Genomic DNA, 26,037 nt, shown 5'->3' with positions numbered 1-26,037 from the left:
TTAGTTAATAAGTAAATGTATTACTCTGTATTTGGTTTATTAGGATATTCCCACGAATTTTCAGAGAATTAAATATAATATGCCCATAAAATTATCTATGCCCGGTACATGTATATAAAAAAGCACCGAACCAAACCAAATACAAACAATTCAATCTGACCGGCCGGTGGTGGTGCGGCGGATCAGCGCGCGGTACTCGCAATTTGAATTGGCCCGTGTCACGTGACCTCGGTCCCCACCGGACCATCGTCCACTCGCTTATCACTAATAAAATTGATTTAGTTCTCAAAAGAAATCCTTTAGTTCATAACATATAGGTCAAAGCGACCAATTCGGAGATGCGCGAACCCTGTCACGCAGCCTAACCAATCTTGATCCACCATGCGAGGCAGTACCGCAGGATTTCCCGACAATTTCCAAGGCGACGGTACCACGTATTACACTCTCATCACGGTGCTAGATTTGTTGTTTTCCGCGGTAATAGTGTGCCCTTGCGTCGTCAGCTATTGGAGAAGCGTTTGGACTTTGATGGACATTTACGTTGCGCCCAATAACAAACTTCTAAGCGCAGCAATCTCAACTTCGATCGGCATTTGCGGTCATCTTTTCTTCCTCCTATTCCAGAAAGTCCTGGAAAACAATTTTCACCCGGATAAAAACAGGATCCTGTTTTATTTAGTGTCCAGACTATATACAGTGTGTTTCGCGTTTACTTGCGTAAACGGTTGGAGAGGACCATGGGACATACTGACGATTCACACGCAAACCGACTTTAAAAGTCTGATGGTTACGACCGCCGTAGGATTGGTGGCACTAATATCAATGAGGGCCTTGAGAAATGTGTCTTCGCCTCCATGTGTGATTGTTAATGATTCGGTTAAAGGATATTTTGAAGTCCTGACGATGTTCAGAGTCACGGTAAGTTTATTATATTAACTGATGTATTGCTTGGAATTAGGAAAGATGTGATTGTTTTCGTTTTTTACCTAACAACATAACATGTACAGTATATACAGGGTGTCCCTGTATACTGTATACATATATATTCTGTGGACATATAGAATTGAACGGTTTGAATGAGATTTGGGGTGCCTATGTTTAGCCCTTTAACATTTGACTCACAAAAAAAGCAAGAAAAAGTACGAGAAAACTACTGGGGTAGTGAAAAACTACCCCAACAGGGTGACTCTTAATAGTGCAAATATTTTCAGAACTGTTAGATCTCGATAAAAGAAACAAATTTTCCCTTTGCCGTTTTTCAAATATGTCCAAAATAACCGAGTTTTTTTACTTTGAAAATTTCCGAAAAAATGATTTTTTGCTTAAATTTTGAGAACCACTGGATCCTTTTTGGGTTTTCTTTCGTGTAAATTTAATCTACTACCTATGTTGCCATATTATCAAGAAATTATGTTTTTAACCAAAAACAAAAAAATTGCAAATGCAATCTCAATTTTTTTCTCGAATTAACTTCATATTCGTGTTTCTAGGATCAAAATATACTACTCCTAACCCCCTGTCTCCTGTAAAAAAACGCCACATTGCCTAGTTTTTGAGAAAAAAAAATTAGAGAATTTTTTCCAGAGCAGATCTACAAAATATACAGGGGTGCCAATATTCCGTGGACATGGAACAAACTACAAATTTTTTTTAATCAAAATAAGTGAATTGCACACAATTTATCACTAGACAAAAGGGCTTCGTTTGCCCGTTAAAGGACTTGTACGTCAGCATCGGAAAAACATTTCTTTTTAAAAAAGTATACGAGATGGCGTTTTTTACAAGAGACAGAAACTGTTGTAAATTCTAGAAGAGCTATTTTACAAAAAAAAATCAGTTGTCGGTGGAGTTGGAAAATATTTCTATGTTTGTAGTTTACACCCTTTCCGTACTTTTTCTTCATTTTTGTGAAAGTCTAATGTTAAAGCGCTTAGCAAAACATAGGTACCTCCACTGGCGTAACTATCGATGTGCCGTGTGTGCGAAGCACACGGGCCCGGACCCTCGAAAGGCCCGAGCCCCATTTCCATATCTCTCACATGCTATCGCGAATCAAGCAGAATCCTTCTGTTTCTGATGAGGATATATATGAAATGGGTCAGGTTCTATACCTTAAATACCCCGATGATATTGCCTATACGATTTCTTCTCAATTACTCTCCTTCAGGCAATGTTTCCGAAATAATTTATACGAAATCAATTGCATTTTTAAACTCACTGAATTTATTTGAATTAAAAACCTTTCATCGTCTTCTAGTTTCAGCGAGATTTTAACAGCGTGTCATATTTTTTTCACCATACCTGTTTCTGTGGCCTCGGCTGAAAGATCTTTTTCCAAATTAAAGCTTGTCAAAAATTATTTAAGAAATACTATGGGCGAAAAACGGTTATCAGCTTTGGCAATTATTTCAATAGAAAATGAAGTTGCCCGTACAATAGGCATTGGTAATATTGTGTCAACTTTCGCCCGTGCTAAAGCAAGGAAAAAAGAATTTTAACATGTTCATGTTCCTATTTACATTGTTTATTTTAATTTAGTTAGTTTTGTTGTTGTTTTTTGTTTTGTTTTTATTTATTTTTTTATTTATTTGATATTTTATATGTTTTGAGTTACATATTCTGTGTTGCAGTAATAAATAATACTATATAAAAATTAATTTGATAATGTTATTTCTAATCTAAAATATGAGTGCATATTATTCAGATTAGTATATAAGTATTGAAATATGTAGGTGTAATAGGGGGCCCGGTAAAATTTTTGCACACAGGCCCGTGAGTCTGTTGTTACGCCACCACCTCATCTCATTCAATCGGAATGACGATTCTTAAAAAAAACTTAAAAAATGTAGTTATTTTTTTAAAGTTTGAAGCCCTCTAACGGACAAATAATTAAAGCACTTTTGTATAGAGAAAAATGTGTCCTAACTTATTTTGATCCCACAAATACGTAGTAGTTCTATGTCGGTGGAATATTGGGACACTTTGTATACGCATAATAAGTATAATTGCCGTAATTATCTCACCGCATTTTTCCAATGTAATTATATCTACTATTAAGGAATTTAAAAACTCGGACGGTTATTTTTTTCAATGAAAAAATATATATTCAATTAACTATGAATAGAATTAAAAATTAGGATGAAATTGCAATATATGCATACCGGTATAACAGCTTATTCATGAGACAGCCAGCCGACTTTGCTAGTTTTTGAGTATCTCTGCTTTAAAAGCTTTTTTTTCTGTTTTTGGACATAATAATGGTAGCCAGAGCACCAGTCTCGATAGTTTTTTTTATAAACAAAGCTTAATTGGAGCTCAGAATCCGACTTGTTACACAACATAAGAGAATATCTAGGTAGATACGCAGAGTTACGCAGATGCTCGTAAGTCGACTGGCTGTCTAATGAATAAGCTGTGCCAATACCAATACTACCACTGATTGAAGTTAAAGGTAGAGATATATTTTTATTCCTTAAGAGTCCGTTTCACTAGTCCGAAAAAATAGCAAAATAAGCGTTTGGCATTTAACGTTTTATGTAAAACTGACTAGGTATTTTTACACAAATGAAGAAGGAAATTAAAGATAAAGGATTATACTATATCCGTATTGTAGCACATTTTTTGACAACTTCTTTATTTTTAAGATTTTGATGGTCAGACATCAACAAAATATTCCTTACGTGTGGACTAAATTTTCTCGAAAATAAAGACATAATTCAAAATTCCGTTTTATAACAAATAGCTCGCTATTTTATGGAAAATGCTAAAACTCTGCAAACCTTAATCAAAGCACGTGTGTTTGGAATTTTGGGTGTGGCTTAACACGACAGGATCGGGCTAAGCCTTAGGCAGATTTCTGAAAAATAATATATATTTCCTTCGGCCACACACCCGCTTTACCCGACTCCTGAGAGCGATCCGAACAGTACAGCCCTTGTATAATAAACAAGGGTACAGCGTAATAGACTCGTAAATTAAGACTAGTATTTAGTATTTATACGTGTTATAATATCAATCGCGTAATTCTTGCTCTGATATATTTAGCGTTTCGTACATAACAATTTACTTTCATAGACAATGTTTCTAATCATATCTTTGAAAGGATCAAAAGAAAATAGTATTGATTTTTAAGCCGACAGATTATTTACATACAAGTATACCATTACTCTATTTTCAAGGCAAATCGTTACTGATTGATATTGATTGGGTAACACAAATAAGTTATTATTATGTACTTTTTCCTAATTTTTCAATTTTTATATTGTTAACTGGCCTTCATTTACCTGACACTGTGTACAGGGTGGCTCGAATTCGACGCTCATCATTGGGATTTCGGAAACCGTAAAAGGTACATTCAGGCTGAGAGCGTCGAGCGTCGCGTCGCGTTTGCATCGCGTCCGTGTGTCAAAATGGAATCAATTCACTTAATTTAAATTAGACCGTTCAGGCAGACAGCGTCGCGTTTGGCGTTGCGCTAGCGTCCGCTGAGCGTCGGGCTTCGAGTTCAATGGGGCGGACGCGACGCAAACGCGACGCGACGCTCGACGCTCTCAGCCTGAATGTACCTTAAGAGATACAGGATCGGTTAAATGAAGGCAAAGTTGCGCAATTTGATGCTTAATAAAATGCCGTATTGCTTTTTTATTTTTTATTTTTTTTTTGTATAAAATATTCTGGTGATGGAATTTTCTGTATGAAACGTCGGCGAAATATCAAAGTGACTATATATAGTGTTTTATAAGAGTGATGAAAGGATTTAATTAAATTGAAAAAAAAATCAGGTCCGTATTTAAAAAAAATTAAGTTGATGATGGTCGCCAGAAGCCGAAACGTCAGAGTCAATATTTAATTGCACAGAGTTATAGAGCAGAAAAAGTGGCGATGAAAATGTGTTTTTCATTTTAAGTTATCTTAACAAATAAAGCCAGTAAACAATAGAAATCAAAATTGAAAATTCCGTTTTTTTTTTCGAATATATTCGGAAGTATACGGAATTTTTCAAAATGCAGCATTTTATTGAGCATCAAATTGCGCAACTTTGTCTCCATTTAACCAATCCTGTATCTCTTAAGGTGGGTATTCACTTGCAACAAAACACTCCGAACGAACCAAACGCGCCGCGCGCGCTGTAACAAGTTTGGGTAGTCAGTACGTTGCGACGCGACGAACCAAACCGAACGCGCCAAACATTTTCCGAAGCTTGTCGGTAAAGGAGATTTGCTCAAAAGAATTTGTTCGTTGGCCGATGTTCAGTGGATACGGCAGTTTTGAACGTTCGTTGTGTTTGGGGTGTTTATAAGCTATACCTAGCTATGGAGTGGAACAGACAAAAATGTTTAGAGTTAATTGATGAGTTTGAAAGGCGGCCTATTTTATTAAATTAATAATTAATTATTAAATTAATTAAATTCTTCTTATGCATATAATCTAGGTCACTAAGTAAGGCCATATTATATTGACGGCGCAAAAAGAGGCGTCTTGCTCACAGTTTTTGTCCTTTCCTTTTTTTCTCTTTTTTGTTACCGGCTAATGCCTCTATAATTAAAAAAGCACCAGCGGCTATGGTAATATCAGATGCATCTTTATCGACAAACACACTAACACTGATTACTGGTGGGAACGCAGCGAACACCGCAAACAGGCGGAACGCTCCGCGCAAAATGTTTTTTTGCAGGTCGTTCAGAGCGCTACCGGAAAATGTTTTGTTGCAGATTGTTTGGAGTGCGCGGCGCGTTTGGTTTGTTCCGAGTGTTTTGTTGCAAATGAATACGCATCTTTACGGTTTCCGAAATTTAAATGGTGAGCGTCGAATTCGAGCCACCCTGTACTTCTCGTTTGTCTTTAAAAGCAGGACAAGTGGCTCAAAATGTCTGTTGTGAATTTAATTTTCCAATACATGGTGAACCACTGTCTCGCAAAAAGAGCATATATCAGAATAATTTCTATTGGAGATTTAGAGATTCTAATAGGAATAGGTCCAATATAAATCTCCCTTAATTATGTACTTTTTTGTTTGCCTAGACCAGTAGTTCCCAAACTTATTTTTCTCGTGGGCCACTTTCAAAATTTTACTGGTTTCGGTGGACCCCCTGCTGCTACATTTCTACCACATTCTTAAAGTCGCCAAAAAATAAAAATTGTGTCACTTCTGAGTTCTGTCCCTATATTCCGATATGTAAAAATAAAAACGAAAAATGGTACATTTTATATCACTTTATTTATTAAAAGAATAGAATTACAAGAAAAAATATTAAGGTAATATAGGTTCAGGTCATAATTTTAATTAATGGGAAGGATGTATCTGATGGAGTGTCAGCAAACGATCAATGTTTGGCTTTATTTTTGTGAGCAATAACTGCAAATCCCCCGCTCTGTGATGTTTAATTTGCTCCTTTTTTTTTTGTTAAGAGGTTTGTAACGGCACTAAAACTCCTTTCGACAAGGTATGACGAGGGAAAAGCTATTAAAAATTTCCTTGCGATTTCCCACAGTCCAGGATATTTTTCGGGTATTTCTGCTTGCAGCCAAAATGTTGGGTAGCCTTTTCTAAATTTCACCTTCAGCTCCTCATTAGTGCTTAGCTCGAGCAGCTCCTCTTGTAATACAACATTGGCCACTTCCGTTTCATCAAATGGATTTATGATCCATGGTGGTATATCCATCGTCAGTATATCTTCAAACCTGGTTTTGAAGTCATCATGCAGAGCACTTAAATGTTGACTGTAGGTATGGATATCCTCATCAATACATTCTACCTGCGACAAGTTTGGAAATTGAGAGAATTCGCGCCGACTAATGTTTTGCTTCATAAATTTCAATTTCCCAAGAAAAGCCGAAATTATCCCCTTTGTTTTTATTAAATTCAGGCTGTCCCCTTGTAACTGCAAGTTAATATCATTAAATTTTTTAAACAAATCTGTCAAATACGCAATGTCTGCTTTGAATTTGATCAAGTTTTCTTTTAAATCTGGATCTCTACTTTCTAAGAACTCTAATATGGAATCGAAAACAGAGTAAAATCTCGTTAAGCATGCACCTTTCGACAACCAGCGTACTTCAGTATGTAAGAGCAGTCGTTGGAAGTCTTCATCATTTTCGTCGCACAATTGAGCAAATAAACGCGTATTCAATGCATTGCTTCTGATTTTGTTGACAGCTTTTATTACAAAATGAAGAGATTGGTTCAACCTGTCACTTAAATGTTTTGCCACAAGATGTTGTCGGTGGATTACGCAATGAATAGCTGTAAGTCCTGGTATAATTCTTTTGAGATGACTTATAAACCCACGATATCGCCCGACCATTGCAGGAGCTCCGTCTGTTGCCACTGAAATAATGTTTGTAAATGGGATCGATTTTTCCGTAAAAAAATTACTCAGGACATTAAATATTGATTCGCCTTTAGTGTCAGTCTCCAAAGTTCTGGCAAATAGCAATTCTTCGTGAATTTCTTCCTCAACAATAAATCGGACATATGCCAATAGTAATGCTTCATTACTGGGTAACGTTGACTCGTCCAGTTGTATAGAAAAATGAGTTTTTTGCAGATGATTGCACAAAAAGCTTTCGATATCAGAGCTCATTTCATCAATGCGTCTTTGTACAGTATTGTTACTTAATGGAATTCTTTTTAGTACGTCAAATGGAGATTTGTGCAAAACAGTTTTTAAAACCTCTTCAACAGCGGGTAAAATTAATTGTTCTCCGATAGTGTGCGGTTTTCCAGATTTTGCTATAAGTAATGAGATATTGTAAGATGCCCGCAAGCCATCATCGTTACTTTGAGATGTTGAAGCGAACATACTGTGCATGGTGGGTCTCTTTCCATATTTTTCTTTCAATGTTTGAAAATATTTTAAATCTTTACCTATTTTATCAGTATGACACCTTTTTAGATGATCTTCGAGCTTTGATGGTTTCATAGAGTCATTGCTCAAAACTTTGTTGCATAATAGGCACATGGGCAATTGTTTGTCTGCCTCTGATGGAACAAAACCATATTTCAAATAATCGATACTATATTGTCGACATTTTTTCTTTGCTGTAGCCATGTTTCGTGTCAGTTACCTTACCTGTAAAAAAAAGTTTTAGTAACCAATTTTTTTTCTGAATATAGGTATCACACCGGAGCCTTTGTCAGCACGCGGAAATAGAATTACGGCTTGTAAAGGGACCAACTAATAAACCGCTGAGACAAATACAGACGTTTTCACAAAACGGTATCAATTTTAAAGTACATAATTTACCACTAATTTTTAATAGTATAAATAAAAATTGGTGTACTCAGTATCGAATACTGATCATATTTGTGTAGGAAAAAATAAAAGTCGAAATCCCAAAATTGTCCATAAAAACGATAACTAACATTTTATTAAATCAATGAGTTCACGCGCTCCTGTGTATTTGCGTATTTTTTGTCTGCGGCTTCATTGTTAAAACGTGACAAACTGGCATCGAAGTCCAAGCCCCGCCCTTTTCCCGTCGCCCGCGCACCGCTCGCTCTTTCCGAAAAGGAATAGTTTTGATAAAATAGTTACTTCAAAACCAATTTAAAATGATTATGAAATTACTGTTTTATAAAATTAGTAGTTATTTGCAAGAAAAATTACAAAATTAATTGCTCTGCAATATTGCTTATTCGGCCTTTTAGAGAGGCAGTGTTTCTCTCGTGAAAAAAACAATTGAATAAAACGTGCTGTGTTTGTCTTCAAATCGAAAGAGGACAATTAAAATATCTGTAAGTTACTAAGTTACCTATCTATACAGGCCGTTGTGATCAACCGACTAGTACACGTAAACAAAATACTTAAGTACTATAACAAAAAAAAAGGTAGGTTACTTACTTTTCTCCGGCACTAGCAAACACAGATATAAATTTTCTCACAACTTTTTTCCAAATTCCGCCTTTTTTCGAAATTCCGGAAACAAATGAATGCGTTTGCCTTTGGCATCAAGTATTTATAGTGGTGATCAAGTTCATGTCTGAACAAGCATTAAGCATTGTCGGGCGGATAGCGCTTTGCAAGTCTGTACACGAAATTGTACGTAATATCGAATACGCAAGTTTGGACAAGTAACAGTCGCTTGCCTTATTAAAATATTATCTGCTTAGATAGGTACTTAAAACAATGTAGGTAGGCCCTTATAAAAACTATGCTTACATTTTTGCTCTTTACTATCAAAAGCAGATAAATTTTCGTGGACCCCCATTAACATCTTATGGACCCCCATTTTTTGTTCACGCCTACGTAGACCCCCAGCAAGTCTCCAGTGGACCCCTGGGGGTCCACCTGGACCACTTTGGGAATCACTGGCCTAGACTGTGTGTCTATAAGTTTGATTCATCCTAATATTCCTAATCCTTTGAATCTTTAGTAGATACAGTAATCCAGCAAGACAATACCTGTGGTATTATAGCGAGAGTTGTTATCTGTCGTTTCAACTCACAGATAAAATTGTTTTTTTTGTCATATTTTTGAATGTCCTCTGTCGATATATTTCCTGACCCGTTGAGCAGACTTTACTTATTCTTTATTCACACAAGAAGATGTTAACTTTGAATCTAAACCAACCAGCCAATTAAAACATAAATAGGAAAGGCGAAATAATTGACTTATATTTGTTTATTACCAAAAATATGACGCTTGAAAAAATAATTATAAATTAAGTGTGTTTACTTATAAAATGTTTGTTTTAATGGTGGTATTCCTAGAAGAGTTAATTACAAAAGTGGTTGTATTACTATTCCATAGACACATTATATGAGTCACTATTTTGCCAAAAGTTTATTGACCTAAATTTTAAAAATAAATGTGTTCAGCATAATATCTTCAATAAAAGCAACGAAGAGGGTCCAAATTAAATTCATTCTTATTAAGCAAAAGACAAAGTACTATAGGTATGTTTTATAAGAAAGTTTTATGCAAAAAATATTTCTAAAAAATAGTATATTGTTTTATTAGGAGTAAAAATATTTGATACCACAGATACTCTTTGTGGCGAGGCTGTACATTTGACATTCTAGGAGAGGCACAAAATATAATTTTTATTCAGAATAGAACATGATATTTTTTTTTCAACCATCTCAAATAATTTTTAAACTATTTCAAACGTTGCAATTATTATAAAAAGATTTGCAAGTAATACCTTGTAAGTAATTATAATATATCGAAAATTTATGGTTTCCCTCAAAAACAAAGAATATAGAAAAAATGCTAAGTTTCGCAATACCATTCTTCCACTATAAAAAGTAGTGAGATCTCATGTAAAACCAAGTCAGTTTATTTTATTTAGTTTCTCTTTAAGCACCTATTCAACAATTGTTACAAATTGTTAGTATTAATATTAGATATTTTTATTTCTCTAATAATAATAATGACTTGGCAATTGCACGATATGATATTCTCTGCTAATTAAAAAACTTTATTTTTAAGGGCACTGTTTAGATTTACTAGTAATCGAAATGGTAGATTACACTTTTTTAATTATGGTGCTGTGGGTACAGTAGTATATAATAGATGAGGCCAGTTTTATTAGATACTAGTTGAAGCCTGGCGCATCCGCCACGACATCAGGAAAAAAATACTTTTTATTATTTTTTTAATTAAATGAAAAACAAAAAATCCGGCGACGACAGTTTTTAGGAGAGCCAATTAGCTATCTTTTAGTAAAAAATGCAACTTTCTAGAGCACGTCGTTACTTCAGTAGAGACGACACAGATAAACATTAGCATTTTATATATATGTGGATTTGTAAAATTAATAAACAATTAAATTTACAATAAAGTAATTAATCTTTGAATATCTATTTGAATAAAAAAATAAAAGATATATCCTTGATCTACAAAATATAAAATAGAATTTTAATTGTTTTTTAAGTAAATTCGATTAAAAGTGTCATTGTAAAAATAATTTAATTAGTGTGCCGAAAAATTGTCACGTTTTAATCAAGTTATTAAATAAATTATAAAAAAAATTAATAGTTGATTCGAAAGGATATTATGCATGTTAGAAAAAGTAATAGTATACAAGTGATAAAAATAATTAATACTGCAATAATAATTAAACAAAACGAAGGTTGAGAAGGAAATATGTTCGTGTTTGAAAAAATACTAGCATTTTTGTAGTATAAAGCTGATAAAAACTATTAGTATGTACTGTAATAATAATAGTAGTACGAAGGCTATATGAAACAATATACAGTATGTCCCCGGATTGTCTTACAAGAGGAAAAACTTTTTTATTCTTGACATTTTGAGAAACACGAATTCTTCATAAAAAAATTGCTTATTCTAAAATGGTTAATTCCGTTTATACTTTTTTAAATGTTCATAGCGTTTTAGAGAAGTTTGAAAATAGCGTTATTATGGTAATATAATTTCGTTTTCATTCTTTGATAGATTGTTATAGATAGAATTTTAATTAACATAATATTTTTTGCTGTTTTAAAATGTTAAAGCATCACAAAATTTATTTAGTTTAATGCTACGGAAAGTAGTGACAGTAGTGACAATAGTTATCAGAAAAAGTAATACTTTTACAACAGCAAAAATATGACATAAACCATAATAATTAATAATAATAACCACCTATCAAAGAATGAAATCGAAATTATATTACTATAGAAACGCCTAGAATTTTAGGAAAAAAGTTAACTCTATTCTCATGTTTTTTTTAAATTTTGTCTAAAACAGTATAAAAATTTGGTATAAACGTTATTAACTATTTTAGAAGAAGCAAAAATTTCATTGAAAAATTTATCTTTCTCAAAATGTCAATAATAAAAAAGTTTTTCCTCTTGTAAAGACAATAGGACATACTGTAGTACTTGAATTAATGTTATGTATTTTATATACGTCTATAGTAAACTGTGTCTAGAAATTTTAGATATTTTTTTTATTGGATAAATATTAATTAATGGTAATTTGTTACTTTTTTCTGATATTAGCCTCTTATTTTTTGTAATATTTGATAAAATTGTATTCATTCTAACCAACAGTAAATAGATTATTAGTAGAATACAGTTGAGGATGGCACCTTTAGTGTTAGATAAATATCAGTAGTTTGCCAAAATACAACAAAGCACCTTATTTTGAACTTAATCATCTGCTGATGATGCTAACATCGTTTGGTTTGGTTGCACCTCTAGAGTTCAATGATGAAAGATAAATAATTGAAGGGGTGGCTGCAATTACCAGGCGGCTCCATTTTAATAAATTTGTGGGAAATCGAAAAGGAGCTGCTCAGTTCTTGCCGCAAACCCAAAGCTAGGCAGCTCCAACTAACGTTGCCATTTATGTCCTGTTATATTGAGAGAACTGATTGTTGCAGGAAACGATCGGCCAATTTTTTAGGGTAATTCAAAGTGGAGGTGCCTGGTAATTGCAACCACCCGTTCAATTTCTTCCAAAAAATCAACCGCCTCTATTAATATAAGTATACGAAAATTAAAATCCAAATGAATTTCCGTAATGTAACTAAAAATCAAAATTAGATTGTATAAAGTTATTTGTTATATAACGTACTGCCCTTGGTACCGTTTGCAAAAATATTCGTGCCAATGTAATACAAGTAATCCGTAGTACCAATAGTCGAGGACCTTTAACTTGGCAAATTTTTTACATATTCGGCGAAAGCAAGGCTACTTTATGTTTTTCTTCGGTCAATGTTAGTTATATAATTTCATTAAAATATTGTTTATAAAACTTTATTAAGCAAATACACCAGTGCAGAAAATTAAAACAACAGTATGAAAAAATTAAAAATATATAATGCTGCTATAATACTTTTTGAAGTTTCTAGATACTAATAAATTTCAATCAGGGTTTAGCGTCTACTATAAAATGCTAATTGTTCTTATTTATATGGTATAGTTTAATATAGAGAAAGGAACATTCTATTAATTGTATGCCGATTAACTCAGGGATTAACTAGTCCGGAGGTATTCACATTTAAATAAAAACAGTTTTTACCTTTACCTACCCCGCTACTTTATTTTATGAGTTAGGGCAAAATTGCTCAAACAAGAAAAATCCGAAATTTGCTAAAAATTATGACACCATTTTTATAGTACCCCTTATCTAGGCAGAATTTTGTTAAAATTACAGTTTCTTATTTGTTGCTCTCTCTAGTGGACATTTTACAAACTTGAAAATAATTCTCAGCAATTTCTTATGGCTTCTTTATTTATAAATATTTTCTACCGCAGATAGAGTCGCGTATAAATATTTTCTACCGCAGATGCGGGCGAATACTTTCTGAGATACAGCCGAGAAATATTCTAAGTGAAACACCAGGTACCTTGTATAATGCATACTTCGGGTAATTCGTAAAAAAAACAATTGAAATTAATAAATATTATAGTTTTAATATAAACACATTTGAAATATTCGTCAGCTGATTGCCCATTGGGGGAAAAGCCGACAGTCAGACCATGGAAAAGTCCGCGCGTCATACATTACAGTGCTTGGCGACTCTTTTTAAAGCAAAAATATCAAAAGTTGACATATGATATGTCATTCTATTGAGAGTGTCATTTTTTGTCAAATACTTAAGGTCAAATAAAGTAAAAAATACCGAGGGTATCATTTAAAAATCAAAAGTTGTACATAGTCATTTCCGATGAAACAGAAAGTGACCAAAAACAATTGAATTCGTCAATCAATCATAATTTATATCGAATACTAACATACCAAATCTCGTTGTCTTATCTGAAAAAATAAAGAAGTTATAGGGGTGAGCCACTTTCGAAACGCACACGGTATACCAAAGTACTTTTTCTTATTTCTCGATGATCACGCGTCTTTCGACGGCCAGTCAAAAATATATACCTAAATACAATAATTATACCTAAGTACGAAATTTTGTTTAAAAGTTTCAAATGGGATGAACCAATTTGAATTTCGTATTTTTTTCTCAAGTTTAGGCGCTCGACTGACGTATTTTCCACCCTCTGTCAAGCGGCTGACGGTCTTTTTTGTTACTCTCAGAAATCTCTTTTTTTTACGAATATCGCAGGCTCCAACGCTCGCACCCACCGCTACTGGATCGGCTAACCGTCGGTTTCGTCAAGTTGAATGTGTGTACAACTTACCGTATTAAACTTAGCCGGAATGAAATTCTTTGAAAAAAAAACGCTGCCTCCCGGACTATTACTATAGAATGTTCAGCCATTGCTCAACGTCACGTTATACCGGGTGCGTCTCAAAAGTGGCTTACCCCTATAACTTTTTTATTTTTTCAGATAAAAAACGAAATTTGGTATGTTAGTATATGACATAAATGAGGATTGATTGATGTATTCAATTGTTTTTGGTCACTTCCTCTTTCGCCATATGAAAAAAAAAGTTGAAATATGATATGTCATTCTATTCAGAGTGTTATTTTCTATCAAATAAAGTAAAACAATACCGAGGATGACATTTAAAAATCAAAAGTTGTAGTCATTTCAGGTGAAACAGGAAGTGACCGAAAACAATTAAATACGCTAATCAATCCTAATTTATGTCATATAACAGCATACCAAATCTCGTTTTTTTAACTAAAAAAATAAAAAAGCTATTGGGGTGAGCCACTTTTGAGACGCACCCGGTATATTGTCGAACTCTCTCAATCATTTGCCAATCAGATGAAAGAGATTGGTGACGTCATTACGGCATTTCGTAACTTACTGCATATTCTATTTAGTAATTGTCATTGTCATTTGATTTGGGGTTATAATTTTATTGCCGGACATCGATCAATGTCAAAATTAAAATTAGATTGTTGCTGTAAGTAAAACAAAATTCAAATTTTTTATTGCAAAAATGCCTCTAGGATTTAACCAAAATGAACAAGCTAACATTTAACCAACATTCCTAAGCTTATAAATTATTTTTTTACAAAAAAGAGATGCTGGTGGAACACTCTTGTCCCTATATGAAGTAAGTACAATGCAAAGGTGTAATATTCCAATGTAGAATACAAATTGATAGCCTTTTTAAATAATATAGCGAGTTGGTGATGCTTTAGAAATAGGAATTTCACCAATCCAAATGATTGGAATTAAAGGGATGGTAACTATGAAGAGTTCAAGAAAAAATTAATAAATGCAAAGAAAAAAAACTCGCTCAATCAATAATATAGCGTACTTAAAATTTTCTAGAGCCAGCAACCACGGCGCGACTATTTTGAAACAAAAGTTGCAAACTAGTTTACTCTACAATCAATTTCCAACTAAAATGAAACTGCTGCAGGCATACGGATGCAACGCATTCTGAATCAGTTTCAGTCAGTTGGTGTAGCAGTTCATTAAAAAAAATATAATTATAGAGTTCCTGGTGTTTCTCAACCTTTCCGACAAATTTTATTTTCAGTTCTTCGCCCGTTTTGAAATATATAAAATAACTACGTGGAAATCACTTGAATATGGGTAACTCTAAAAATTGCAACGCAACTGTGACTGCGGGAAATAGTTGCGAAGAACAAATTTTTGACTGATTGCTATAGTTCTATTCGAATCGATTCGTGTGCGTCTTCACACTACTATATCGTCTACTACAATACGTTACCGAGGTTGCAAAATAGTTGCAAATTTGCATCTTCTGTCACAAAACAGTCGGACCGTGGGCGCTGGGCCTAAAAGTCAAATTTGACAAAATAAATATCTAATGATGACATAACGGTGAACGATGGTTGAACAGTCTGTAGATATTTGCTTATCTTATGTTATGTAACAAGTCGGATTCTGAGCTCCATTGAAGCTCTATCTATAAAATTTACGGAGACTGGTGCTCTCACTCTGATTGCATATTTACGAAAACAGGCGCGGGTACTCAAAGTGCGGGTACAAGTACGGGTACTCAAAAACTAGCGATGATGATTAGCTGACAGTGATTAAATAAGCTGTAATTTAATTAGATATCATTAAAATTTACCTTTGGATAATTGGAAAAACAATTTTGTTCATAGACTAATTACAAGATATTTTTAGTAAATTTTAACCTGATTTGATATAAAGACAAAACAAGATTAACATTACTAAAAATATTTTAAGATTAATACTTATTTTATTTTACAGGTAAAAGAAAAAGTGTCCTTACTTATTCTGGATTGCTTATTTTCCGTATTAGTGGTAGGGACACTGGTAGTATTCGTCTGGAGAGGTTTATGGATCATGGTAGATTTATTCCTATTCCCAGAGGATCGCGTAGCTTCGGCCCATGGGAGTTTGGTAAGTCAGTAAGTACCTTAATATTACAAAATTAGTATTTTTAATAAATAACTAGATTATGACGTAAAAAACACATAAAACATTAAAAATACAGGGTGGCGCCTCTCCATGACGGCGACGCGGAGGCTCCAAGGAGAACGGTAGTAGGTATACATATATCGAAATTAAATTTTGGGTTGATTGAAGGTATTTTGTAAAAATATATAGAGTTCTACTATTTTAACTACATATTAGGCTATACCGGATAAATTCCAATTTAGATAGTTTTTATTGAAATTTAAATATTGTTCTTCATATGCTCTCAAAATTTAATTTCAATAAGTGTCGTTCTTCTTGGAGCCTTCGCGTCGTATGAGTGGCGCCACCCTGTATGTACATTTTGATGTGGAATAAAAATCTCATATTTTGCATTAAATAAAATAAATATAAATAGGCAATAAACGCTCTTCTCGTTTTTAAGTCTATATCATTCTATTATTTTTTTACACAAATTATTTTACAAACCAAAGTTAACAAAGCAGAAATTAACAATATTCAGTAAAAAAATGATGAAATGAGCGGTTCGTTGAATGATTTTGTCTATGAAATTGTTAAATTGTTGTTTTTATACCATTTTCAGGTACTTGAATATGATTTAATGAGTAAAAAAATACTAGAACGTCACGCATGCATTGCTTAATTGAATAATTTATCTTTTCTTAGGAAGGTCGCTTTATTGTCCGATTTATGTCAGTATCTGTATTGAACAGAGTAGTTTTGATAACAAAGTATAAATTGTATAATTTCTATTCTTTACTAATTATAACCGTCTAACAGCATATCATGTTGATATTTGTAGAAAAATGTTGCCCTTGTAATAATTGAGGAGATAAGAGAGATTAACTTTGTATAACAGTTTCCAAAAAACATTATCAAATTAATAAAATACAACAAATTTGACAATCTAAATTTAACAAATACAGCGATGTGCAGCTGTCATTACTTAATTAAAGTGAAATATGAAAATAGAATATACAGGGTCCGGCAATAGTGCGTCGGGCATCTGTAGCTCCTAGAATAAGAAATTTAAGGATTTTGTTTAAGTGCATATCTAAAGTATGCTCTAGGACGTATTCCAGGAAAATATTTTAATTTTTATAGGATGGCTCAAAAAAGTGTGAGTGGATCGGGATGCTTTTTTTTAAATGGAACACTCTGTATATTATTGCATTTTTGGCTTCTTTTCAGATTACTTTACATAATCCTAAGATATGAATAAATATATTTCGATAGTTTCAGAGATATTAAAAAATAAATCAAAAATATATATTTTTCAGCCCTTTTTAAATAAATTATTAAAAATACAAGAACTGTTCTGAAATCAAAACTATATTAGGTATTTACTTTAGATGGTCTGTTCTTACTTTGCTATAAATATGGTAATTGTAAATCATACAGAATGTTCAATATTCTACGCCAAACTTTCTAAAATATAAAATATTTTTTCTTTGTTTTTTTTTTAAATAGTATATTATGTAACTGTATATAATGTTTTTATTAGATGGAGAGTTAAAAAATAAACATTTTTTGTATTTAGAGTATTTTTAAACTTTTAACGGTTTCGCAGATACACGCAGTATTATTTTATACTGCGAATATATAAAATATATAAAACGAATATATAAAACAACTGTCATGGTAACGAAATTCTTGAAATGAAACTAAACTTGCGTGCATAGAAATCGGCCCACTGTGAACCTTTGACTTTAACTGTGTCTTTTAGGATCTATTTATCAGACCAAGAAAAAAATATGAGTTGTTTCAAACACAATTTAACATGCTTTGATATGAGTATAAATTTATCCAACGTACTGTAAACGTTTTTTAGTTCGTTACATGTCTTTGATTATGATATATGATGTCTGGCGTATCATCACCGGATTCCTTATCGTTCAGGCCGGATAATTTAGTTGACGCGCTTGGCGTAATTTTTACGTTCTCTAGTCCACAACCCTGTTATCGTTTGACACAACCCTGTTATCGCTCTGTAGAGACGCTGTCAACATCGCTTCTGTCAACTCTCTCCGTGCTTAACCTCACTTTGTTTTGCCGCTCTGTTGTATCCCGGCTTTTAGAAATGGCAATTTAAATCTTGCTGCAAAATCTGAATCAGCTGCCATTTCGAAGCTACAGGTAAAGATGAGTTATTATCTTTTATAGATTCGATATTATTATTGAATATTTTCAGGGTAGAGTTTTGGATTGGCTCACCTTAACTCGTAACTCGTATTATACAGAGAAAAATCATTGGGTGGCTTTGATAAAAATTTACTATGGAAAATGCCATATGAAATATAAAACCGCAAATATCTGCGAAACTGTTAAAAATTTTGAAATACTCTAAATACAAAAAATGTTCATTTTCTAATTCTCCGTCTATTGAAAAAATAATATACAGGGTGTTCCATTAAAAAAAACGAAGAAAAATTATTTTATATTTTAGAAAGTTTGGCGTAGAATTTTGAACATCCTGTTTAATTTACGACTTTCATATTTATAGTAAAGTAAGTATAGACCATCTAAAGTAAATACCTAATATAGTTTTGATTTCAGAACAGTTCTTGTATTTTCAATAATTTGTTTAAGAAGAGCTGAAAAATATATATTTTTATTTATTTTTTTAATATCTCTTAAGCTATCGAAACATATTTATTCATATCTTAGGGTTGTGTAAAGTGATCTGAAAGGAAGCTAAAAATGCAATAATATATAGGGTGTTCCGTTTAAAAAAATCATCCAGGTCCACTCACTTTTTTGAGCCCCCCTATAGAAGTTAAAATATTTTCCTGAAATACATCCTGGTACATACTTTAGGTTTGCACTTAAACAAAATTCTCAAGTTTTTTATTCTAGGAGCTACATACAGATGCCCCACGCACTATTGCCGGACACTGTATTATGTGTTGTATACTTTATTAAGACACCTTAAAGTAGGTACTTCATAAATTTATTGACGACATATTTCTTTTACAAATTTTTTGTTTAGTCCCATCTACATTCCGAGTTTCAACCCCCTAGCTCACATAGGGCCCGAGTTGCGACACTCCAAGATCGTTACCATTTTTCCTCTCGCTTCTCGTGTGTCATGGCCATGTCACGGCCTTCAGTTTTTACTCCCATCGTGTGTCAAGAAATTTCACTTCAAAAAAAAAAAATTGAGATACTATCTCAAATGAAACGCTTTTCTTGTGTGATATTCAAAATAATAAGTTCTAATACCAAATACAACATTTATAGAATATAATAGTTTAGTCGACTTACGTTCCCAATATTATTAAAAAATATTATTTTTTAGGTATTGGGTTACTCAATCATAGCTGTAGTTTATTTGTTGCAACCCCTTATTAGAAGTATCTGTACCAAACTATCTGGAGCTAGTAGATTACTTTTTGCTGATTTATTTATTATATTTTCACTGGTGGGAACTATTAACGTGTGGAGAGGAATATGGATGATGTTAGACATTTATTTTTTACCAGGTAATAGTTTGGTTTGGTTAAAAATTGAAATAATAAAGTTAGACATTATTATTTGTTCTATCGACAGATTTTTAAAAATGTCTATATCTCTGTGGCGGATTCATCTCTTCAAAAAAGTCCAATGGGGCATTTTGCCCACTTGTACTCTACGAAAATCTACATAATAAAATAGTTATTTTTTGTAAACACCCCTGCGTTAATCCAACGATGACTAATTGTCAGCAGTGATTTACTAATAAACAATGCAAGCAGAGAGCAACGGAGACCAGCTGTCAGCATTTTTTTAGTAATATGCAAAAAAACACAAAAAAGACAAATAAAAACTATTTAAAATATCTAAATACAACTATTCAAGAACACTTTAGTTTTTTCAAGAGATATGTCTATAAAAACCGTTGACGTTCTGTTAAAAGGACATTACATCAAGTTAAACTTCAAAATTATTGATTTTCTTACAGAACAAGTGGCGAAATACCCATTGTACTTTTTGAAGTAACAGATTTTACTGTTGTAATTTCTACTATGTAAAAATTATAAAGTTTCAATTTTTAAAAAGTTTCAAAGAAACGGCCACTTTTGAGACGCACTCGGTAGCGTCTCAAAAGTGGCCCACCCTTATAACTCTTTTATTTTTTCAGATAGAACAACGAGATTTGGTATGTTAGTATATGACATAAATTAGGTGACATAAATTGATTGACATAATCAATTGTTTTCAGTCACTTCCGGTTTCACCGGAAATGACTACAACTTTTGATTTTTAAATGGCACCCTCGGTATTTTCTTTTACTTTAGGTATTCGATAGAAAATAACACTCTGAATCGAATGACATATCATATGTAAACTTTTGACATATTTGCTCAAAAACAAATTGTATTTTAAATTTCAATCTAGAATGTCATGGCTGTGTTAAGAACACTAATTTTTAAAAAAGGAACCTTGAAAAAATAGATTTGATCGTCTAATGTTTTTAGTGTCTTGTCCTGGATGTCATTTCCGGTGAAACCGGAAGTGACCGAAAACAATTGAATATGTCAATCAATTCTAATTTATGTCATATACTAACATACTAAAATTCGTTGTTTTATCAGAAAAAATAAAAAAGTTATAGGGGTGAACCACTTTTGAGACGCACCCGGTATATTAATATATTATTGGTCTTTTGTAGATGACGTTGCCTTGAGCTGCTGGATCACTCTAGTCATATCCTTAACACTCCTAATTCTGTTGGGCTGTGCGAACTCACTTCTGGTACGTGGAGTGTACATTGATGCGGAAGAACCCAATGGAAAGTGTGTCGTGTTGCCTTGCTATTATCTGAGATTGATTTTCCAAGCGGAGAAACTTAAGAAAATCAATAAGAAAATGCGAATGGCCGAAAAAGTGGAAAAATACGAAGTTATTGACAATAATCACGTGGTTACGATAAATACCATAAGTAGTGTTGTAGAAGAAAACAGTAAAAGAGATATGTGCCACTTACAGGTATATTAACTTGAGATATTATTGAGATTAGCTATGATATACCTGGTAGTGCATCGTCGTTGGAACCAGGAAATCCCGCCCATACAAATTTTCAATTATTCAAATATCGGCTCCACTCTAAATTTTACAGCTGAGTCGTAAAATGTTTTTTTAAGTCCGCCTATGTTGAATATTGCTGAATGCACATGCCAAATTTGAACAATTTTGGACAAACCGATTTGAACTAATTTAAGAAAAACTTCGTCTATGAACTGAATAGGTAACGATGCAAAACCAGTCAAATATCAATATACCTTAAGTTGTCAGTGTATGATTTTATCATTGTTAAATGTAATTTGTTGTACTGTCCATAGATAAAGGAAACAAGTTTAGATTGGAATTCTCGGTTTGCCGCCATAACTTATAGTCTAATAGCTAGCAACGTTTTCGAAAAAGTATTTTAAGAAAGCTGGTTCTTTGATACATCTTTTACTATGCTCTTTGGAACAGCATGCGGCCCATCTGACTGCCGATACCCGTTACGTTCACTACTGCGCATCGAAACAGAATAAAAAAGTGTTTGCCCTGACCCGGTCTCGAACTCTGACTCCTCGCTTGATAGGCAGGACCTCTACGCGCTGAGCTATGGAGACTCGGTCGCAGGGGCGGCTTGTCCTATGAGGCAGATGAGGCAGTGAATCACCAATTCATTTGAGGAATTACACGTTTTAATCAATACATCTTTAATCACAATTTTATATTTTTTTCCCTATTTGCATCAATAATAATTGTATTTTTTATCCGTCATTCTACAATAAATTACGTCGATGGTATTCCTTTAAACGCGCTTCCTTTCCCATATGCGACAAACTCGACGATGTATATCCATCTCATTTGTTCTTTAAGAAGTATATGTGCAGAGGTTTGCCTCTCGCCTTTCCTTGTCTAGCGTATTGTGGTATATCGCATTGACGGAGCGACAGCGTTCACTGGAATCTGAAAGCTATAGAATGAAAAGAAAAAGCATAGGCAAAACCTTTAGTTGAAGAGAGATAAAATGTACGGAGTAGTAGCGCGTAAAAAGACCGTATTGAGGCGAGCCTCAAATGTAAATTTAAACCTTAAAAACCGTTCGTTAAAAATATGTATCACCAGAGATCACTTCCAGATCAGCCCGAGAGATTTTAGGCGAGAGGCTGAAAATGCAGAATTGCATTATTTGGGAATTTGTATTTGTTTGAATTAACTCTGCCGGTTATTGCACTGTTTTGTCTCAAATTGATTGATATATTAATATATACGTTTTTTAATGTGAATTGCATGTTTAATTACTCGTCTTACTGATTACAACGTATTAAGTAAATACCTAAAAAGTGGGCAGTGACTTGTTGATTGATATGATGATTTAGAGGGACCATGTATCATCAGAGGACTTCCCTGGTAAAGTTTTTCGAATTCGAATCATTTCTAAATAAATTGTGTACTCGTATAGTCAAAAAGTAAAGCAACCTGTTACAGATTTCATTTTGTTATATTTTTATAGGATGGCTAGAAAAACAAAATTTTACCATACAGAGTAAAATATAAGACAAAATATCCTGAGGTCGCTTTGATAAAAATTTACTGTTGCAATAGCCCTATGTAATAGGTACCGTATGATCGAAAAAAAACGGCGTCCCAGTTGGCTTGAAAATGACGATGGATGACATTTCCCATATACTTTTACATATAAAATGACAGCGATCTTCATTTCATAGCCATCGCTGCCGCCGTTTTTATTCGATCATATGGTATAATACTGCGAATTATATTACATAAGGCTATTTCCGCAACTGCTAAAAATTTAGAAATATTTTAAATACAAAAATGTGGCGCTTTTTAAGTCTGTAGGTATCTAAAATACTAAAAGTAATATACAGTGAGTATTTTGGTTAGGGTTAAAAAAATTGAGATATAGCATTATAATATTGCAATGTTGGCCGTGCCATAAAAAAATCCCTGTACAAAATAAGGTGAATGTTTCTCGGATTTCTTCTTTTGTCCTACATATCTCGCTATACCGGGTGTTGCATCGTCGTTGGGAACATAGGAAATCCCATGCAAAATTTGAACTGTCCAGATATTGGCTCCCCTATGGATTTTATAGCGAAGTCGTAAATAGACTTTTTAAAGGTCTACATTTGGTAAACACACATGCCAAATTTGAACAATTTTGGACAAGCCGATTTTAGGTAATTTGAGAAAAACTTAATCGATTTTTATATTAAAACTGAACAGGTAACAATCAAACACCAGTCAAAAACTGACATACATTAGGTTTACAAACTATTTGTATTTGTAATTGATTTTGTCATTGTCAAAAGTAATTTAATTTTAATAAAATTTTAATATTTAGGGAAAATTAACTGAAACATGTCAGATACACTGTCTAATCTATTTCCCGCGTATTTTATCATGTTCACTTTTTCTTTATGTGTATAACAATAAATTATTACTAGTACTGAATATTAAAATTTTCTTAAAATTAAGTAAAAACGTTTGAAAATGACGCTGATAACTTAAGGAATGTCGGTTTTTGACTGGTTTGATTGTTACCTATTCAGTTTTAATTTAAAAATCGATTAAGTTTTTCTCAAATTACCTAAAATCGGCTTGTCCAAAATTGTTCAAATTTGGCATGTGTGTTTACCAAACGTAGACCTTTAAAAAGTCTATATACGACTTCGCTATAAAATCCATAGGGGAGCCAATATCTGGACAGTTCAAATTTTGCATGGGATTTCCTATGTTCCCAACGACGATGCAACTCCCGGTATACATACTTAAGCAATAATATATCAATAAGTTAAATTCACTCCAGATTTTTACCATTTTTTAAAAAATAATTTTTTTCAAATATGAATTATCATGGAAATCCCGCATATATAGTGCTTGAAATAAATCAATAGTGTGATGTATGCTGAATTTTATGCTGAACCCAATTCTGTACAGAAAAATGGTAATGCGATTGCAATTTTAAAGAAAATATTTTTTTTAGGATACGCACTGTTTTATATAGAACTTTTTTTTCTTATATTTTTGGCAACTACGAAGATATTGGACTTCCTCGTACTAATGGTCACCCTATATACATATTAATAAAAATTATCTTCTAATGTGCCTTACCATCTTCCAGTGCTACGAGCCGCCCCTGCTCGGTCGGTTTATATTCAACACTAGAATTTAAAGGACTAATAAAAATATAGGATCTTCTTTCAATGCGCAGTAGGAATCGCAACGTTTACCGGCAGCCAGACGGGCCGCATGCTATTCCAGAGAGCATAGTATACTTGTTTTCCCGACGTTGCATTGCTAGCTCTAGTACTATTATAATTGTTTTGGGGTGCATAACGGTATACGGGATCTGGCGCTGCTATAGCGGTTGCTAAGAACAACCCTAAACAAGAGTAAATAATTAAAATTTCCTCTTGTCAAAGTCAGAATATTAAAAAATGTTTCAAAATTTAAACTGCCCTCATTGAAAAAATACCGCAAAGTGTTTAAAGTGTCCATTTTCAAAGTAATTATTGCTATCTTGTGAGTTCAATTTAAATTTGATTTACTCAAGCCCGTGATAATTGTGAAAAAGTGGCATTAAAAACTTAAAAAGCTGTGTGAACTGTGAACTGCAATAACCATCGTGGATTGTGGCATAACGTCGGTTTCCAATGTTTCATAGGCATTTCATACCATGTACTCATATAAAATAAAGTTCCTTATATGCAATGTATTTTATTTTAAAAATTAAAAGCAAATAATAAATTTGAATAATATTTGGCGACATAATTCCGGAAAAAGCCGAACCGCTCCGAAATTATCAAAAGCTATGGAGAGCGACCATTGTAAGAATAGCCCCAAATAGTATTTACATTGTCCTTATGGGCACTTTCCAATCTAAACTTGTTTCTTTTATCTATGTGTGCTGTCTAGACTACATCGTTATAGCACCTGCGGTTAGTGTCCCCGGGTATTTTTGTAATTTAAAACTAGTTGGAATGAACGAATAGTCTAACGTTTAGAAAATACAATTTGGCATTAACAGAATTATAGGATGACATCTTAAGCAAATCTTAAGGGTACGTTAGCATTTGCCTGGTTTGGCATTGTTACCTGTTCAGTTTTAATGTAAAAATAGATACATTTTTTCTTAAATTACTTGAAATGGGTTTCTTCAAAATTGTAAAGGTTGGCTTGTTTACAACTTCGCTGTAAAAGGGGAGCCAATATCTGGACAATTCAAAATTTGCATGCGATTTCTATGTTTCCAACGGCGATGCACCACCCGGTATGTATATTTTTTTTCTTGACAAGTCTTGAAAATATAGAACTTATGTATTGAACAAGTGTTGAAAATATGTAATAGTTCAGGCGCATTCTTTTAACCAAGCTTAATTGCAGCAGTCTGTATATAAAATTATTATATTTTAGCGTCTATGACCGGACTTTAAAAAATACATACCGAACTTGCTAGTCAGCGAAGAAGGACAAAAGATTCTACTTCTACAGAAACAAGTATTTATTTTGAAGTATTTCTTTTTTTTTAATGTTATTATATAGGCACAACAAATACCTATTTATTGTTTCAGTATTTTAATTATTGTTGTAGTAATAAGTTTTATGCCCATGATAAAACATTTTCGATGTTCTTTAAAAAATACTAGTAGATAATTCGGGAATACTTTGAGATTGAGAACCTCCTACACCATGATACAAAGAAAACAAGGTATGATATTGCGCAGGTTGGTCACTACGTCACAGATTATAAACGGCACCATTGGTCGGCAAGCTCCGCTCGCCAATTTCAA

General features: G+C 33.1%; 1 protein-coding gene across 1 annotated transcript; it reads left to right on the top strand.

Annotated features, from left to right (window-relative positions):
* Positions 1-172: 172 nt before the first annotated feature.
* LOC115875357 lies at positions 173-26,037 on the top strand. The gene is made up of 5 exons (XM_030890785.1): positions 173-918; positions 16,058-16,210; positions 19,545-19,728; positions 20,898-21,214; positions 25,661-26,037. The coding sequence occupies exons 1-5, from the start codon at positions 382-384 to the stop codon at positions 25,667-25,669; spliced, it is 1,200 nt and encodes a 399-aa protein (XP_030746645.1). The 5' UTR covers positions 173-381; the 3' UTR covers positions 25,670-26,037.

Source organism: Sitophilus oryzae, unplaced genomic scaffold, assembly GCF_002938485.1.
Source record: "Sitophilus oryzae breed Bouriz unplaced genomic scaffold, Soryzae_2.0 scaffold_1375_pilon_pilon, whole genome shotgun sequence".
Taxonomy (NCBI): Eukaryota; Metazoa; Arthropoda; class Insecta; order Coleoptera; family Curculionidae; genus Sitophilus; species Sitophilus oryzae.
The sequence above is the reverse complement of the archived record's forward strand: the minus strand, read 5'-3'. Positions and strand labels throughout refer to the sequence as shown.

Bases quoted from the DNA above. Each gene is read 5' to 3' on its own strand.
- LOC115875357 (XM_030890785.1), top strand. From the start codon at position 382: ATGCGAGGCAGTACCGCAGGATTTCCCGACAATTTCCAAGGCGACGGT. The intron at 919-16,057 runs GTAAGTTTATTA...TTTATTTTACAG, and splicing joins TGACGATGTTCAGAGTCACG to GTAAAAGAAAAAGTGTCCTT. The intron at 19,729-20,897 runs GTAATAGTTTGG...GGTCTTTTGTAG, and splicing joins AGACATTTATTTTTTACCAG to ATGACGTTGCCTTGAGCTGC.